The following is a 17,117-nucleotide window of genomic DNA, read 5'->3' as shown; positions in this document are numbered from 1 at the left end:
CCTTTCTCGGAGAGGAATCATCGATCGCTAGTGCCACCAGAAAGCTGGGGTCCAGCTGCAATCATTTCCTGTGACAGGTAAGTTAGAGAGTTTCTTGTTGTAAAATACAGGTGTGCAAAATGAAAACTTGCTTTTCTAATCTCAGACAGGCTTGAAATAACCTCATGAATAGGTCCCATCAGTCAGCATAAAACAGCTAAAATAGTAGTAGCATGTAGTAACATGGCCATTGATGATCGTGTTGTAAATGTATGAGGACTGGGTGTCAGGAATGATGGGACAGCCTCTGCTGCTATCACTTGTACCCTGTGATAGGACAAGGGGCAATGGATGTAAACTACAGCACAGGAAGTGCCACCTGTGGTAGTTTTGTGCCGTGCCTTGGAAATTTCCCACAGATCTTGAACAGAAAGTGGTAGAGTGTAAATAAATCTGCACTGGTTAGGCTGCACCTCGAGTACTGTGTCCAGTTCTGGGCCCCCCAGTTTAGGAAGGATATTGACTTGCTGGAGTGTGTCCAGAGAGGGGCAATGAAGTTGGTGAGAGGTTTGGAGCACAAGCCCTATGAGGAGAGGCTGAGGGAGCTGGAGTTGCTTAGCCTGGAGAATAGGAGACTCAGGGGTGACCTTATTGCTCTCTACAACTACCTTAAGGGGGATTGTAGACAGGCAGAGGTTGGTCTCTTCTCCCAGGCAGCCAGTACCAGAACAAGAGGACAGAGTCTCAGGCTGCACCAGGGGAGGTTTAGGCTGGATGTTAGGAAGAAGTTCTACACAGAGAGAGTGATTGTCCATTGGAACAATGGAGCTGGAGGTGGGGAGATTCAGGCTGGATGTGAGGAGGAGGTTCTTCACCATGAGAGTGGTGAAACCCTGGAATGGGTTGTCCAGGGAGGTGGTCGAGGCCCCGTCCCTGGGGGTGTTTAAGAGCAGGCTGGATGAGGCTCTGTCCAGCCTGATCTAGTGTGGGGTGTCCCTGCCCATGGCAGGGGGGTTGGAACTAGATGATCCTTGTGGTCCCTTCCAACCCTGAATGAAACTATGAAACTATGAAACTATGAAACTATGGAATGGGCTGCCTGGGGAGATGGTGGAGTCACCATCATTGGAGGTGTTCAGGAGGAGACTTGATGGGGTGCTTGGTGCCATGGTTAGTTGTTTGTTTAGTTGTTTAGGTGGGTTGGATTGGTTGATGGGTTGGATGTGATGATCTTGAAGTGCTCTTCCAACCTGGTTTATTCCATGTATTCTATTCTCTGTAAATCACCACTGGGTGTAAAAAAGAAAACAATGGTAAGTTCTAAATAACCCCCTTGGACAGATAACAAACATAAAAGTTAGATATGTAAACTTTATCTCTTTTTGCTTCCTCTGCTCTGGCTGGTGCTGCTGCTGCTGGGTTTTGTTGACCTTGTCTGCATTGCTTTGTGGTGGCCAAGTACTACCAAACAACTCTCTGCTCTTTCTCTTGTCCCATGTGCACAGGGTGGGGTAGAGAAGGAAGCAGGGAAAGGGAAGCTATTATTACCCTCCTGGTTTTTGTCCAGGGGTGGTTCTTGTGCTGGTTATAAATAGTAAATACCTGTAAATATTGTATATTTTGTACATATTTCTTGCATTTCATTTAGATTATAGTTTTGCTTGTAAATACAGCTTCATTTGCTTCCAACTGAGCTGGTCTGGCAATTTTATGTTGGGAGGGAATTTTCAACCCACCACACCACCTCAACACGAGGAAGAACTTCTTGACTGTAAAAATAGAATAGAATTAACCAGGTTGGAAGAGACCTTTGAGATCATCAAGTCCAACCCATCATCCAACACCATCTAATCAACTAAACCATGGCACTAAGTGCCTCATCCAGTCTCTTCCTAAACACCTCCAGTGATGGTGACTCCACCACCTCCCTGGGCAGCCCATTCCAATGGCAAATCACTCTTTCTATGAAGAACTTCTTCCTAGCATCCAGCCTAAACCTCCTCTGGCACAGCTTGAGACTGTGTCTTCTTGTTCTGGAACTGGCTCCCCAGAGAGGTTGGGGAGTCTCCTTCTCTGAAGACTTTCAAGACCCATCTGTATGTGTTCCTGTGCAACCCACCCTAGATTCTATGGTCCTGCTCTGGCAGGGGTGTTGGACTCGATCTCCAGAGCTCCCTTCCACCCCCTAATGTCTGTGATCCTGCTCAAGTGGTAATCTTTTGGCTTTTAAATTATTACCTTTTCTTTTAATGAATTGATTCAAGAGTTAAACAAAAGCCTGAACAGAGCAGGAATAGTTATTAATGTTGAATATCATTTGCTGCAGAGGGAGTTTTTGTTTACATGGGATAGAGGGGTAACCTGCTTGGTCACCTCATTGACACAAGGGTGATGAGAAATGCAGCAGCTGTGCAGGTGAAACATAGGCACCATGACTTAGGGGGGGAAAAAAAGTGGTCATTTTGGCTGCTTCTGAGTTTAATTTTTGTTTAATTACATTTTACCCAAGGCACAAAGGAAGCAGTGAACTGTGTCTGCCCTCTCTCAAAACCCATTCATTGCTCTGGAGGAGAGACCACAGCAATTAGCAGCTGGCAAAGCATCACACTCAGCAGCTGCTGGGTTATTAAGTGGTGTTTGCAGTTTCCCCAAATACAAAACAAGGCAGGATTTTGCCACTACTGGCTCTAGAAAATAATGCCAAGTGTGCTTAAGACTACAAAGCTTACTAAAGATGCAGTTCTGAAGTGAGATTTTCAGAGAAGTGAGTGTTTGGCAGCTAGGATCCTGAAGACCAGAAAGGAAGATTTGTCTCAAGCCACTGCAGAAGCTTATGTGAAAGTCACAGAATCATAGAAGGGTTTGCATTTGAAGGCACCTCCAAAGGTCACATAGGCCAACCCCCCCTGCAGTCAGCAGGGACATCCTCAACTAGACCAGGTTGCCCAGAGCCCTGTCAAGCCTCACCTTGATTATCTCCAGGGATGGGGCCTCAACCACCTCCCTGGGCAACCTGTTCCAGTGCTCCCCCAGTCTTACAGTAACAAACTTGTTCCTAACATCCAATTTAAATCTGCCCTTCTCTAGTTTGAAGCCATTGTCCCTCATCCTGTCACTGCAGGCCTTTGTAAACAGTCTCTCCCCATCCTTCTTGTAAGTCCCCTTCAGGCACTGGAAGGCTGCTATTAGGTCTCACTGGAGCCTTCTCTTCTCTAGGCTGAAGAACCCCAGCTCCCTCTGCCTGTCTTCACAGGAGAGATGTTCTGCCCCCCGACCATTTTTGTCAGGTGTAAAAGCTAACCCAGCCAGCTCCAGCCAAGTGCTAAGTGGGCAGCTGAGCTCTCTCCTGTCTAGTCTTTTCCTTCCTGTAGTCAGTTGGTAAATAAATACCTAGACTGATGTTTTTTACACATCACAGGTGTGGTTTAAGTACTATGTGTTTGTGGAATTCTACTTTGTGTACTTTGTGGAATTCTACTTTTAATAGCTGCCTAAAATGAGCCCTTATGTGGGGCTAAATTTTAGAGCAGATGCTTTTATCACCCAAGACTCCTCCTCAGCAGAGAAGAGGAATTGGGAAAGGAGAGGAGACCTAGAGGTTGACATGGAAACAGATTTAATGAAATGGCCATGGCATGGGATGCATCTGTGAGTCAGCTCCAGGCAGCTGTCCTGGCTGACTCAGGACTCAGGAAGAACCTGCACTCCCTAGTGGACCTGGAGGGGAACACGGTGACTGAAGACGAGGAGAAAGCTGAGGTCCTGAACACCTTCTTTGCCTCAATTTTTAACAGCAAGGCAGGAGTTCAGGACGAGTGGACTCCGGAGCTGGGCGTTGGGGTCGGGGAGCAGTGTAATGCCCTGGAAATCCATGAGGAATTAGTTCGGGACCTGCTGAGCCACTTGGACACTCACAAGTCCATGGGACCGGATGGGATCCATCCTAGGGTGCTGAGAGAGCTGGCGGATGTGCTAGCTAGGCCACTCTCCATCATTTTCCTCCAGTCCTGGCTCACAGGTGAGGTCCCAGATGACTGGAAACTGGCCAACGTGGTCCCCATCCACAAGAAGGGTCGGATGGAGGAACCTGGAAACTCCAGGCCAGTCAGCCTGACCTCAGTGCCAGGGAAAGTGATGGAGCAGATTATCCTGGTGGCAATAACTGCACACCTGAAGGATGGCCAAGGGCTCAGGTCCAGCCAACATGGATTCAGGAAGGGCAGATCCTGCCTCTCCAACCTGATCTCTTTCTATGATCAGGTGACCCGCCTGGTGGATGTGGGGAGGCCTGTGGATGTGGTCTACCTAGACTTCAGCAAGGCCTTTGACACCGTCCCCCACAGCAAACTCCTGGCTAAGCTGTCAGCCCGTGGCTTGGACCATTACACTCTGTGCTGGGTTAGGAACTGGCTGGAGGGCCGGGCCCAGAGAGTGGTCGTGAACGGTGCCGCATCCAGCTGGAGGCCAGTCACCAGTGGTGTCCCCCAGGGATCAGTGCTGGGCCCTGTGCTCTTCAACATATTCATTGATGATCTGGATGAAGGGGTAGAGTCAGTCATCAGCAAGTTTGCAGATGACACAAAGTTAGGGGCAGATGTTAGTCAGTTAGAGGGTAGAAAGGCTCTGCAGAGGGACCTCGACCGACTGGACAGATGGGCAGAGTCCAATGGGATGGCATTCAACAAGTCCAAGTGCCGAGTGCTGCACTTTGGCTACGGCAGTCCCATGCACAGCTACAGGCTGGGGTCGGAGTGGCTGGAGAGCTCCCAAACAGCGAGGGACCTGGGGGTGCTGATCGACAGCCACCTGAATATGAGCCAACAGCGTGCCCAGGTAGCCAAGAAGGCCAATGGCATCCTGGCCTGCATTAGGAATAGTGTGGCCAGCAGGAGCAGGGAGGTCATTGTGCCCCTGTACTCTGCTCTGGTTAGGCCACACCTTGAGTACTGTGTCCAGTTCTGGGCCCCTCAGTTTAAGAAGGACATTGAGACACTTGAATGTGTCCAGAGAAGGGCAACAAAGCTGGGGAGAGGCCTTGAGCACAAGCCCTACGAGGAGAGGCTGAGGGAGCTGGGGTTGCTTAGCCTGGAGAAGAGGAGGCTCAGGGGTGACCTCATTGCCCTCTACAACTACCTGAAAGGTGGTTGTAGCCATGAAGGGGTTGGCCTCTTCTCCCAGGCAACCAGCACCAGAACAAGAGGACACAGTCTCAAGCTGCACCAGGGGAGGTTTAGACTCGAGGTGAGGAGGAAGTTCTTCACCGAGCGAGTCATTCGTCATTGGAACGGGTTGCCCAGGGAGGTGGTTGAGTCATCGACCCTGGAGGCGTTCAAGAGGGGATTGGACGTGGCACTTGGTGCCATGGTCTAGTCATGGGGTCTGTGTTGATAGGTTGGACTCGATGATCCTCGAGGTCCTTTCCAACCTAAGTGATACTGTTTACTATACTGTTTACTATTAAAGGGACTGCTGATGGCCTGCAGCCCATGGCTGGCCTGGGAACCTGTCCCAGCAAAGCCAGGACAATAGCACAGTATCCAAAAGTTTATCTCCCAATGTATCAAAGGGATTATTTCTTGCTTTGAGGGGTTAAAAGTTAATAATAGACATGAAAGAGTGAGAGGCTAGGATCAGTAAGTTAAGGAAGATGAGAGCAAGGGATGGGACTACGAGACACTGTGGCTTTTCTAATTAGCTTTGCCTCTGACATGCTGAGTGATACTGGATAAACCCATACCACCCCTCTGGTGGACATATCCTCCACCAAAGAACCTGCTTTCTCTGTCTATATTGTTGATGTTTTGAGGAGAGGAATCTGTTTCTTATTCTGTGATAATGAAGAGTTTGTACCAATGAAGTTCAGTCTAAAATGTCTATAGCTTACTTCCTGCTGATCTGTGAGAGAAGAGCAAACCTATTGCTGCTCTGTTTACATCTGCCATTGAGGGGCCTCTACTTCTACTGGAGGCATCTGAAGGATGGAAAAGGTGGGAAACCTTTGGCACAAATTAGCTTGAGGACCATGGAATTCTGCACAGCTGATAGCAGCAGCCTTGGCAGAAGCAGCCAGCATGCAGACCAGGAGGGCTGTGTTTGCTCATGGGTTGTCAGTCCTTTTCTGTCTTGGTTCTGAAGAGCCTTAAAAAGCAATGAGTATCAATACTGTGCTACTGCTACAGCTTTACTTATTTTATGCTAAGAGATGAGCTGTCTGAACAAGGCAAGGTTAATCTTTTGTGACCTCTCCTTTTTCTCTTCTTGGCTTCTCTGTGAGGGCCTGGAAATCACCCTGCACTGGCACTCTCAGCACTGAATAAGAAAAGGCTAGGGACTTACAGCAGTAGCTTTTCAGCTCCTATCACAGATGTGCAACAGTTTGGTGCATGTGCAGAGTGGTAGGGTGATTTCCAAGGGAGCTAGGCTGTACCTTGGTGTTTCCAGGTTTCCTGCTCCATCTTGTGTACTAGAGCACTGGAAGAGATGCACCATGCTTGTGCATGGGGCTAGTGGAATTTCCATCAATTGAAGGAACACTGTATGCACAACAAAACCTTCTTAGGGCCAGAGAACAAAGCAAATCAGTTCTTGTCAACCCTGGGAACATTGCAACTCTGGCAGTCAGTAAGGAAGCAGTGGGTAGTCAGGGAAACAAGCACAAAAACTCAGCAACCATAAAATAAGGACACATGAGTAGAGTAGAATAGAATAGAATAGAATAGAATAGAATAGAATAGAATAGAATAGAATAGAATAGAATAGAATAGAATAGAATAGAATAGAATCGGAAAAGACCTTTGAGATCTTTGAGCCCAACCTATCACCCAACTAAACCATGGCACCAAGCACCCCATCATGTCTCCTCCTAAAAACCTCCAATGATGGTGACTCCACCACCTCCCTGGGCAGCCCATTCCAATAGGCAATCTCTCTGTCCATGAAGAACTTCTTCCTAGCATCCAGTCTAAACCTCCCCTGGTGCAACTTGAGACTGTGTCCTCTTGTTCTGGTGCTGGTTGCCTGGGAGAAGAGACCAACCCCCACCTGGCTATAACGTCCCTTCAAGTAGTTGTAGAGAGCAATAAGGTCTCCCCTGAGCCTCCTCTTCTCCAGGCTAAGCAACCCCAGCTCCCTCAGCCTCTCCTCATAGGGCTTGTGCTCCAAACCCCTCCCCAGCTTTGTTGCCCTTCTCTGGACACCTTCCAGCAAGTCAACATCTTTCCTAAACTGAGGGGCCCAGAACTGGACACAGGACTCCTTATATCAGGCACTGCAATGACATTTTGATTAAATGGTAAACAATAAAGTAAGGAGAGGATGAACTCTCAAGATTCTTACCAGCTGTGCTTTTTTAATGATCCTATATCCACCTTGGTGATTTTTTATTTCATCTCTCTGCCCTATGATTTTGGCAGAGGGAGGGAAGAGGGAGAGTAGGCTCGAGGGACAAGAGACTCGAGGGACGGGAGAGGGAGAGGGGAGGCAGAGGAGAGGGAGAGGGGAGAGAGAGGGGAGGGAGAGGAGAGGGAGAGGGGAGAGAGAGGAGAGGGAGAGGAGAGGGAGATGAGAGGGAGAGGAGAGGGAGAGGGAGAGGGAGAGGAGAGGGAGAGGGAGAGGAGAGGGAGAGGAGAGGGAGAGGAGAGGGAGAGGGAGAGGAGAGGGAGAGGGAGAGGGAGAGTAGATTCAGGGAGAGGAGACTCGAGGAGAGGAAAAGAAGGGGAAGGGGAAGGGAAAGGGGAAGGGGAAGGGGAAGGGGAAGGGGAAGGGAAAGGGGAAGGGGAAGGGAAAGGGAAAGGGGAAGGGGAAGGGGAAAAGGAAGGACAAAGGAAGGGGAAAGGGGGAGGGGAAAGGGGACAGGGGAAAGGGGAAAGGGGATAGGAAAGGAAAGAAGAGAAAAAGGTAAATTGCAGGTGTAGCAAAGTGCTCTCATAAGTAATGTTTATATCAGAAAAACAAAGTGGTTTTCCACCTCTCAGGCTGTGAGGGTAATTCAGCTTGCTGAATACAGACTTCACAGGTCTGCTGTTCCCAGGCTCATGTTCTTTCTGTTATTTCTTGCTGTTCTCTCTCCATTTCTCATAATACCGTGCCGCCTGCTTGCAATTTGCCTGCTCACTGAGCTCCAAGTGCCCTGCCCTCTTTGTGCCCCGAACACTTTGGATGCTTTCCCCACTTCATCTCTACTTAGTCTGTTCTTACTTTTCCTCCCATTTTCCCCTGCATAAAGATACCTTTTCTGCTTTTAAAGTAATTAAGTTGGCAGAGCTGATCCAAATCTAGATGAACTAATTCTCTGAGCTCTGTGCTTTTCAATGGGTGCATTACTGAATGTACATTAGCCAACCTTCTGCAGACCTCACTGAACAACATAAATGATTATTTGATGAATATATTCAACAACAATAGCATTATTCAAACACTTTACTCAATAAATTACACTCAGCACACTCAGAAGCTAATGGTGCATTCAGGTTGCTGTTTGCTCAGTGTAGAACAGCTGCAGCCTGTAAGAGGGGAAACCAAGTCGCTGATAACGCCTGAGGGAAATGAGGTGTGGAAGTTCTTCTGGTCATTTGTGTCTCTAGTGAGCAGGACAAAGTGTATGTTGTTGGTGTACACAAGAAGCAGGAGAGATTACCTGCTCCATTTCCTTTCCTGGCTAATGGCAGAAGAAACCCAGACACTCGTTTCCATGCTTGTCCCTATTACTTCAGCCAGAAATGAGTACAACAAATCAACTTATCTCCAACCTTCAGCTTTTGTCCAAGTTGAGGGGTGTATGCCTGTGTGTGTGTGTGGAGCAGGGGGGGTGTGTGTTAAAGTAAATCTAACCTCAAATCCCTGCTCTTCACTTCTTGCTCCATTCAACTTCTCCTTGAGCACTTGGAACAAATAAGTCTTTCTTTTAGTGCCTAGGGCTCTCTAGTGCCTCCTTTGTAATTTCCAATAAAGGCTAAATCTTTTTGTGGCCTTTATGTCCACAGTGATAAGTAGATCCCCTTTTGACCCTTTTGTTGCTTTTTTAAAACCTTTGAGTCATTTCATTGTTAGTCTGAACAGTTGGGCATTACCTTGATGCAAATTGACACAACCTATGTTTTCCACAATCAATTTCTTCAGCTGTGCCTGTGCTGCCCCATAAAGTCAATTTTCTCCTTATCTTTGAAGCCCATTTTATTTTTGTCTCTTCTACATGTCCTTTGAATTGCTCCAGTGAATTAATTCTATTTTCAAAGGCTACAAAACCAGCAGTTAGCATCCACTATCTATAGCAAAAGTGGTGCAACAAGCGAACACGACCTTTTACGGATGCATTTGCAGCCCCGCTGAACAGAGGAGCTGTGCTGATTATGACCCAAATAACACTATGAAACAGGCTCTGTAGCCCTTTACAGAATCACAGAATCACCAAGGTGGGAAGAGACCTCAAAGATCATCGAGTCCAACCTGTCACCACAGACCTCATGACTAGACCATGGCACCAAGTGCCACGTCCAATCCCCTCTTGAACATCTCCAGGGATGGTGACTCCACCACCTCCCTGGGCAGCACATTCCAATGGCTAACGACTCAGTGAAGAACTTTCTCCTCACCTCGAGCCTAAACTTCCCCTGGCGCAGCTTGAGACTGTGTCCTCTTGTTCTGGTGCTGGTTGCTTGCAGCTGAAGGTTGTCCTATACCACCATTTCTCAGCATCAAATGAAGGCCTCAAGCAGAAAAATATAACCAAAGCTCTGAAAGGCTTCTGGCTGCAGAAGCACTGCTGGCCACAGGACCTGTCCTGCAGGTCTTCAATAAACTTCAGATTCTCATCAACAGAGCACACAGACCAGGAACCAACATATATAAAGTGAAATCTGATTGGATTGTGCCCAGTATTTGCATACCTGACAGAGCTAAGTTGAGTGTACCTTGGTGGTAAGTGCTAGCCTGAACCGACCAGAGTCTGTGTCCTAGTTTAAAGTAAGATGGATGCTCTGTTGCCTCTAAAGGGGTAAAAGAATGATGCTCACACAAATTGATTGGAATGGAAAGTTTAGAGGGAAAAGCAATTGATATTCTACAAAGAACTACAAAGCATTAGTGGTGAGCATATCCAAAGCATACAGAGTTCCCTTACACCACACCAAACCCCCAATGCTTCCCTTCTCCCCACCTGGGGTGCACCCAACGACCCCCAGGGCTCTCTCGTCTCCTTCCATTTCTAAGGCTGGTCTCATGGTGGCCAGGCCTAAAACTGCCACCCTCTTTCTTATCCTGGCATTAGGCCTAAGCAGAGCAAAGAGGCCTGAGGTACTCCCCCACTGTTATCCAATAAGAAAGTATCTGCCATGGGAGCAGAGAGGGAAGAAAGAGAGAGACAATGACTTTGCAGCCAGATTGATAAAGGTGCAGGATTTATGGGTAGAAATGTGCTATTTCCTGTGTCCACCCACCAGGCTGGACACTCTGGACACTGGAGGTGTAACTCAGTGGCTCCAGTTTATGAGGCACACAGCTTAAACTGCCACAGTCTGCCTGATGCTCAGGAGACCCCAGGGAAGAACAGGCACATTTATTTGCAGATGACCCAAGCAGTTCTCAGCCTAATTGACCAAATCTATTTTAACAGCAAATAATTTTTGAGTAATATCCTCACCAGGTACAAATTATCAGAACTCAGAACAGGTTGTGGTTGTTTTCCTTTTGTAAATTGTTAATAGTTCTAAATGGGTTCAGCTACTGGTTACATTTCACCTCGAAAGACCAAAGAAGGGCAACAAAGTTGGTGAGGGGTTTGGAGCACAAGCCCTGTGAGGAGAGGCTGAGGGAGCTGGGGTTGCTTAACCTGGAGAAAATGAGGCTCAGGGGAGACCTTACTGCTGTCTACAACTACCTGAAGGGAGCTTGTAGCCAGGCAGAGGTTGGTCTCTTCTCCCAGGCAACCAGCACCAGAACAAGAGGACACAGTCTCAAGCTGCACTAGGGGAGGTTTAGGCTGGATGTTAGGAAGAAGTTCTTCATAGAAAGAGAGACTGGCCATTGGAATGTGCTGCCCAGGGTGGTGGTGGAGTCACCATCATTGGAGGTGTTTAGGAAGAGACTGGATGGGGTGCTTGGTGCCATGGTTTATTTGATTAGGTGGTGTTGGATTAGTTGATGGGTTGGACTCAATGATCTTGAAGGCCTCTTCCAACCTGGTTTATTCTATTCTATCTTGTTTTTATTCACCCAAGAGGAAGGATCTATCTGATCTTGTGTTTCTTCAATACAGCATTTGCTTCTTTCCTTGGGGAGCAAAATGAGCTGGGGATTCCTCCGTGATCTGCTCAGTGGAGTGAACAAATATTCGACAGGGATTGGAAGAATTTGGGTAGCAGTTGTGTTCATATTCCGCTTGCTGGTCTACATTGTGGCTGCAGAAAACATCTGGAAACATGAACACGACGACTTTGAATGCAATGCCAAGCAGCCTGGTTGTGAAAATGTCTGCTTTGACCATTTTTTCCCCATCTCCCACATCAGACTTTGGGCTTTGCAATTGATCATGGTCTCTACCCCTTCGCTCCTGGTTGTTTTTCATGTTGCTTACCGAGAGAACAGAGAGAAACACCACAGCCAGAAACTTTATAAGAGCCCAGGAAAGATAGATGGAGGATTGCTCTGCACTTACCTTATCAGCCTTACTTTAAAAACAGGCTTTGAAGTGGTGTTTCTTGTTCTGTTTTATAAGCTGTACGACGGATTCGAAGTGCCACCCCTCGTGAAATGTGACGTAAGACCGTGTCCCAACACCGTAGACTGCTACATTTCCAAGCCCACAGAGAAGATGATCTTCCTCCGTTTTCTGGTGGCAACTTCTTGCCTGTGCATTGTATTGAATCTGAGTGAACTGAGTTACCTCCTTCTCAAATACTCCATAAAGTGCTACCTGAAAAGGCACCCCCAGAAACACGCAGGCTCAAAAAGCGACTGCCATGACAGGCCAGCAGCTGCAGCACAGCCCCACAACAGCTCCCTGTCCTTGCCTCTGCATACAGAAGAAGGCAGATGTGAAAGAAGCTCTCCATTGACTTGAAAGAAGATGAGAAACCATCTTCACAGAATCACCAAGCTCTTACACAAGCTGCAGTTGATGCCTTGCTTTTCCAATCAGTGCCTTACAGAGCTGGAAAGACAGTTACATAGGAAAGGCTTTTTCACTATTAGTCCTCCCTTACCTGAGTGGATCAATTCAGTCACATTATGTAAGTCACACAGAGAATCATCCAGATATTTTTGTGCTGAAGCAAGACAAGTGTGAAAATTCCATTACATTTCTTAATACAAACACAGATACTTAAGATAAATCATGCTGAAACAATTGCTCACACAGAACTGCTTTGGTATGAGCAGAAAGAGGCTTTTTATGTGCAGAGCTGGAAAAACCTGGGATTAAGACACTGAACAGTTTGTCGGGGAGGTAGAGAGCTGGTAACTGTTGAAACAGCCAATAAAGCACAGGCACACAGTGGCTCCTGGTGTCTTGAAGTGAACTGGATGGCTACAATCCCATTCCACTAGACTACAGTAAAACTGAGAAAAAAAACCCCAACCAAAGAAAATCCAACCAAGAACATCCCCCCTCTTCCCAAACCCTCCCCCCAAACCAAACCACAACCCCCACAAAGAACCCAACCAAAACAAACTGAACCCAAACAAAAACACCCAACCCCCCAACATCCCCCCCAGCACAACAAAAACCCTAAACCAAACCACAACAACCCCCACAAACAACCCAACCAAAACAAACTAAACCCAGAGGACATAGTCTCAGGCTGCGCCAGGGGAGGTTCAGGCTGGGGGTCAGGAGGAAGTTTTACACAGAGAGAGTGATTGCCCACTGGAATGGGCTGCCCAGGGAGGTGGTGGAGTTACCATCACTGGAGGTGTTCAGGAGGAGACTTGATAGGGTGCTTGGTTGCATGGGTTAGTTGATTAGGTGGTGTTGGATGATAGGTTGGATGCGATGATCTTGAAGGTCTCTTCCAACCTGGTCTATTCTATTCTATTCTATTCTATTCTATTCTATTCTATTCTATTCTATTCTATTCTATTCTATTCTATTCTATTCTATTCTATTCTAATTCTATTCTATTCTATTCTAACAAAAACACCCAACCCCCCAACATCCCCCCAGCACAACAAAACAAAAAACCTAAATCAAACCACAACAACCCCCACAAAGCACAACAAACCCCACCAAGCCAAACAACCCAACCCAAACAGGTAAACAGGAGATCCTGGGTAATAGTGTGGCCAGCAGGAGCAGGGAAGTCATTGTGCCCCTATACTCTGCATTGGTTAGGCCACACCTTGAGCACTGTGTCCAGTTCTGGGACCCTCAGTTTAAGAAGGACATTGTGTCCAAAGAAGGGCAACAAGGCTGGTGAGAGGCCTCGAGCAACAAGCCCTATGAGGAGAGGCTGAGGGAGCTGGGGTTGTTCAGCCTGGAGAAGAGGAGGTTCAGGGGAGACCTTACTGCTGTCTACAACTACCTCGAGGGAGGTTGTAGCCAGGAGGGGGATGGTCTCTTCTCTCAGGCAACCAGCACCAGAACAAGATGACACAGTCCCAAGCTGCACCAGGGGAAGTTTAGGATGGAGGTTAGGAGAAAGTTCTTCAGAGAGTTGTTAACCATTGGAATGTGCTGCTGAGGGAGGTGGTGGAGTCACCATCCCTGAAGGTGTTCAAGAGGGGACTGGATGTGGCACTTGGTGCCATGGTTTAGTAGTCATGAGGTCTGTGGTGACAGGTTGGACTTGATGATCTTTGAGGTCTCTTCCAACCTTATTGATTCTATGATTCTATATTTCTAAACAAACCAAACCCAAACAAGAAAACCCCAAACCCCCACAACAAAAAAACCAAACCAAACCACAACAAACCCCATAAAACCAAACAACCCAACCCAACCAAACCCAACCAAGGACACCCCAAATCCCCACAACAAAAAACCCAACCCAAACCACAACAAAGCCCACAAAACCAACCAACCCAACCCAACCAAACCCAACCAAGAACACCCCAAACCCCCACAACAAAAAAAACAAAACAAACCACAACAAACCCCACAAAACCAAACAACCCAACCCAACCAAACTCGACCAAGATCACCCCAAACCCCCACACCAAAAATCCCAAACCACAATAAACCCCACAAACAACCCAACCAACCAAACAAAACCCAGCCAAAACTACCCAACCCCCCCACAACACACACACCCCCAGCCCAACAAAACAAAAAACCTAAACCAAACCACAACAAACCAACCCCACAAAACCAAACCAACCAACCAACCAACCTACCCACAAACAAGCAAAACCCCACCCCAAATACCCCAAGCAAACACACACACACAAGTCAGAGGCAAGCACATATAAATCAGCCCGTAGTGATAAAGGCAGAGCTGGTTATTCAGCTATTTGTGGAGCACCTCATTTTGGAGGTACTTCAGCCCTTGCCATTTTTCATGTATTTATCATCAGAAAGCATCTTGTAAGCAAAGGAACCTGCTCAAGCTTGTGCAGGTGGCATATAAGAGAGTTAACTCATGGTCACTGTCACCAAGCATCTCCCAGGTCATTAGACTCAGCTTCTGCTCTGTGGCCAGTTAAAGATTTACATCTCAAGTGCCACTGAGCCTGCACTGAGACAACATGCTTGACACAATTCAGAATGTTTTCTCTTACATCTCCACACAGAGAGAATGCAGCTCGTGACAGAAATGCAGTTAGAACCTCTCCTGCAGCTACTGGACAAACCCCACCAAGGAATGCATGAAGCAAATCCTTTACCCATCAGCCCTGCCTCACAGTTTTACAGAATCGCAGAGTGTTAAGGCCTGGAAGGGACCTTGAAAGATCATCCAGTCCAACCCCCCTGCCAGAGCAGGATCACCTAGACCAGATCACACAGGAATGCATCCAGGTGGGTTTTGAGTATCTCCAGAGAGGAAGATTCCACAATATCACAGTGTCACAAAGTTTGGAAGAGACCTCAAAGATCATCGAGTCCAACCTGTCACCACAGACCCGAGACTAGACCATGGCACCAAGTGCCACGTCCAATCCCCTCTTGAACACCTCCAGGGACGGTGACTCCACCACCTCCCTGGGCAGCACATTCCAATGACGAATGACTCGCTCGGTGAAGAACTTTCTCCTCACCTCCAGCCTAAACCTCCCCTGGTGCAGCTTGAGACTGTGTCCCCTTGTTCTGGTGCTGGTTGCCTGGGAGAAGAGACCAACCCCTTCCTGGCTACAACCTCCCTTCAGGTAGTTGCAGAGAGCAATGAGGTCACCCCTGAGCCTCCTCTTCTCCAGGCTAAACAACCCCAGCTCCCTCAGCCTCTCCTCTTAGGGCTGTGCTCAAGGCCTCTCCCCAGCCTTGCTGGCCTTCTCTGGACACGTTCAAGTGTCTCAATGTCTGTCTTAAACTGAGGGGCCCAGAACTGGACACAGTACTCAAGGTGTGGCCTAACCAATGCAAAGTACAGGGGCACAATGACTTCCCTGTTCCTGCTGGCCACACTATTCCTAATGCAGGCCAGGTTGCCATTGGACTTCCTGGACACCTGGGCACACTGCTGGCTCATGTTTAGGTGGCTGTCAATCAGCACCCCCAGGTCCCTCTCTGTTTGGGAGCTCTCCAGCCACTCTGACCCCAGCCTGTAGCTCTGCATGGGGTTGCTGTGGCTAAAGTGCAGCACCCAGCACTAGGACTTGTCGAATGCCAATCCCCCCGGGCAGCCTGTTCCAGTGCTCCATCACACTCACAGTGCCAACATTTTTCCTGATGCCTCCACTTCCACCCATTGCCTCTCGTCTGCCATTGGACAGCTCAGTGCCTGAGAATGAACCCCCAAATTACCTTGGCTCTTCTGTACCCTAATGCATCACCAACAACATTGAAGTAAAAAAATGCTTCCAACCTCAGTCTTTTCATTATTGAGGACAGACTTTAATGAAAATTAATGAAAAAGTAGTTTGGTGTTTTTTAAAAGCAAGATTTATTAGAGAGAATATGAAGAGAAAACAAACATAGTTTAGCCAATACAGGTTTCTGATTAAATTTGTGCATTAGCTGCCCTCTAATAAAAGGAAAAAAATATAAAGTCAGGGCTTGAAGGATTTTAGAGCATCCTCTAAAGCTCTGTGAGCTGGTCAGAGCCTCCTGCTCAAACCAGAAATTCTCCTGTGAAACAAGGACTTTTAATTCTTTGGAATGTATATTCGAGGTTTTATTTCTATCTCCAGCAGCCATGAAATGATAAATAAAACACTAAAATCAGCAGGTTTCAAACCCTGGAGAACGATTCACTTTTGACCAAGCCAGTGCCTCGCATGAGAAATGCTCTGAACAACTGTTGTGGACCAACTCTGCTTAACCCACAAGCCGCCAAGTGGCTTTTGCATCATGTGCTGCAAACTTTCTTAGAGTCTGTGACAAAGCCGCCAATAAAGAGGAAACGAGCATCACACCAGGCAGCTCTGTCACATTTTAATCAACCTGAGAGAACAGGAAAACTCAATGCACTTCCCTAAACCCTTGCTCTCAGCCAGCACGAACAGGAAAACTCATGTACTTCCTAAACCCTTGCTGTCAGCCAGCATGAACAGGAAAACTCAATGCACTTCCTAAACCCTTGCTCTCAGCCAGCAGGAACAGGAAAACTCATGCACTTCCCTAAACCCTTACTCTCAGCCAGCATGAACAGGAAAACTCATGCACTTCCCTAAACCCTTTCTCTCAGCCAGCATGAACAGGAAAACTCAATGCACTTCCTAAACCCTTGCTGTCAGCCAGCATGAACAGGAAAACTCAATGCACTTCCTAAACCCTTGCTGTCAGCCAGCATGAACAGGAAAACTCAATGCACTTCCTAAACCCTTGCTCTCAGCCAGCATGAACAGGAAAACTCATGTACTTCCTAAACCCTTCCTCTCAGCCAGCAGGAACAGGAAAACTCATGCACTTCCCTAAACCCTTGCTCTCAGCCAGCATGAACAGGAAAACTCATGCACTTCCCAAACCCTTGCTCTCAGCCAGCATGAACAGGAAAACTCAATGTACTTCCTAAACCCTTCCTCTCAGCCAGCATTTGGTTTTTCACCAACTC

The 17,117-nt window shown here is 47.6% G+C and overlaps 1 protein-coding gene across 1 annotated transcript; it reads left to right on the top strand.

Annotated features, from left to right (window-relative positions):
- GJB7 (gap junction protein beta 7) lies at positions 1-12,471 on the top strand. The gene is made up of 2 exons (XM_068149153.1): positions 1-77; positions 11,231-12,471. Exon 2 carries the CDS (start codon positions 11,258-11,260, stop codon positions 12,032-12,034), a length of 777 nt encoding a protein of 258 aa, XP_068005254.1. The 5' UTR covers positions 1-77; positions 11,231-11,257; the 3' UTR covers positions 12,035-12,471.
- The last annotated feature ends 4,646 nt before the right edge of the window (positions 12,472-17,117 follow it).

Source organism: Melanerpes formicivorus, unplaced genomic scaffold (assembly GCF_026170545.1).
Source record: "Melanerpes formicivorus ecotype bairdi unplaced genomic scaffold, bMelFor1.0.p_v2 SCAF_2, whole genome shotgun sequence".
NCBI classification, from domain to species: domain Eukaryota; kingdom Metazoa; phylum Chordata; class Aves; order Piciformes; family Picidae; genus Melanerpes; species Melanerpes formicivorus.
The sequence above is the reverse complement of the archived record's forward strand: the minus strand, read 5'-3'. Positions and strand labels throughout refer to the sequence as shown.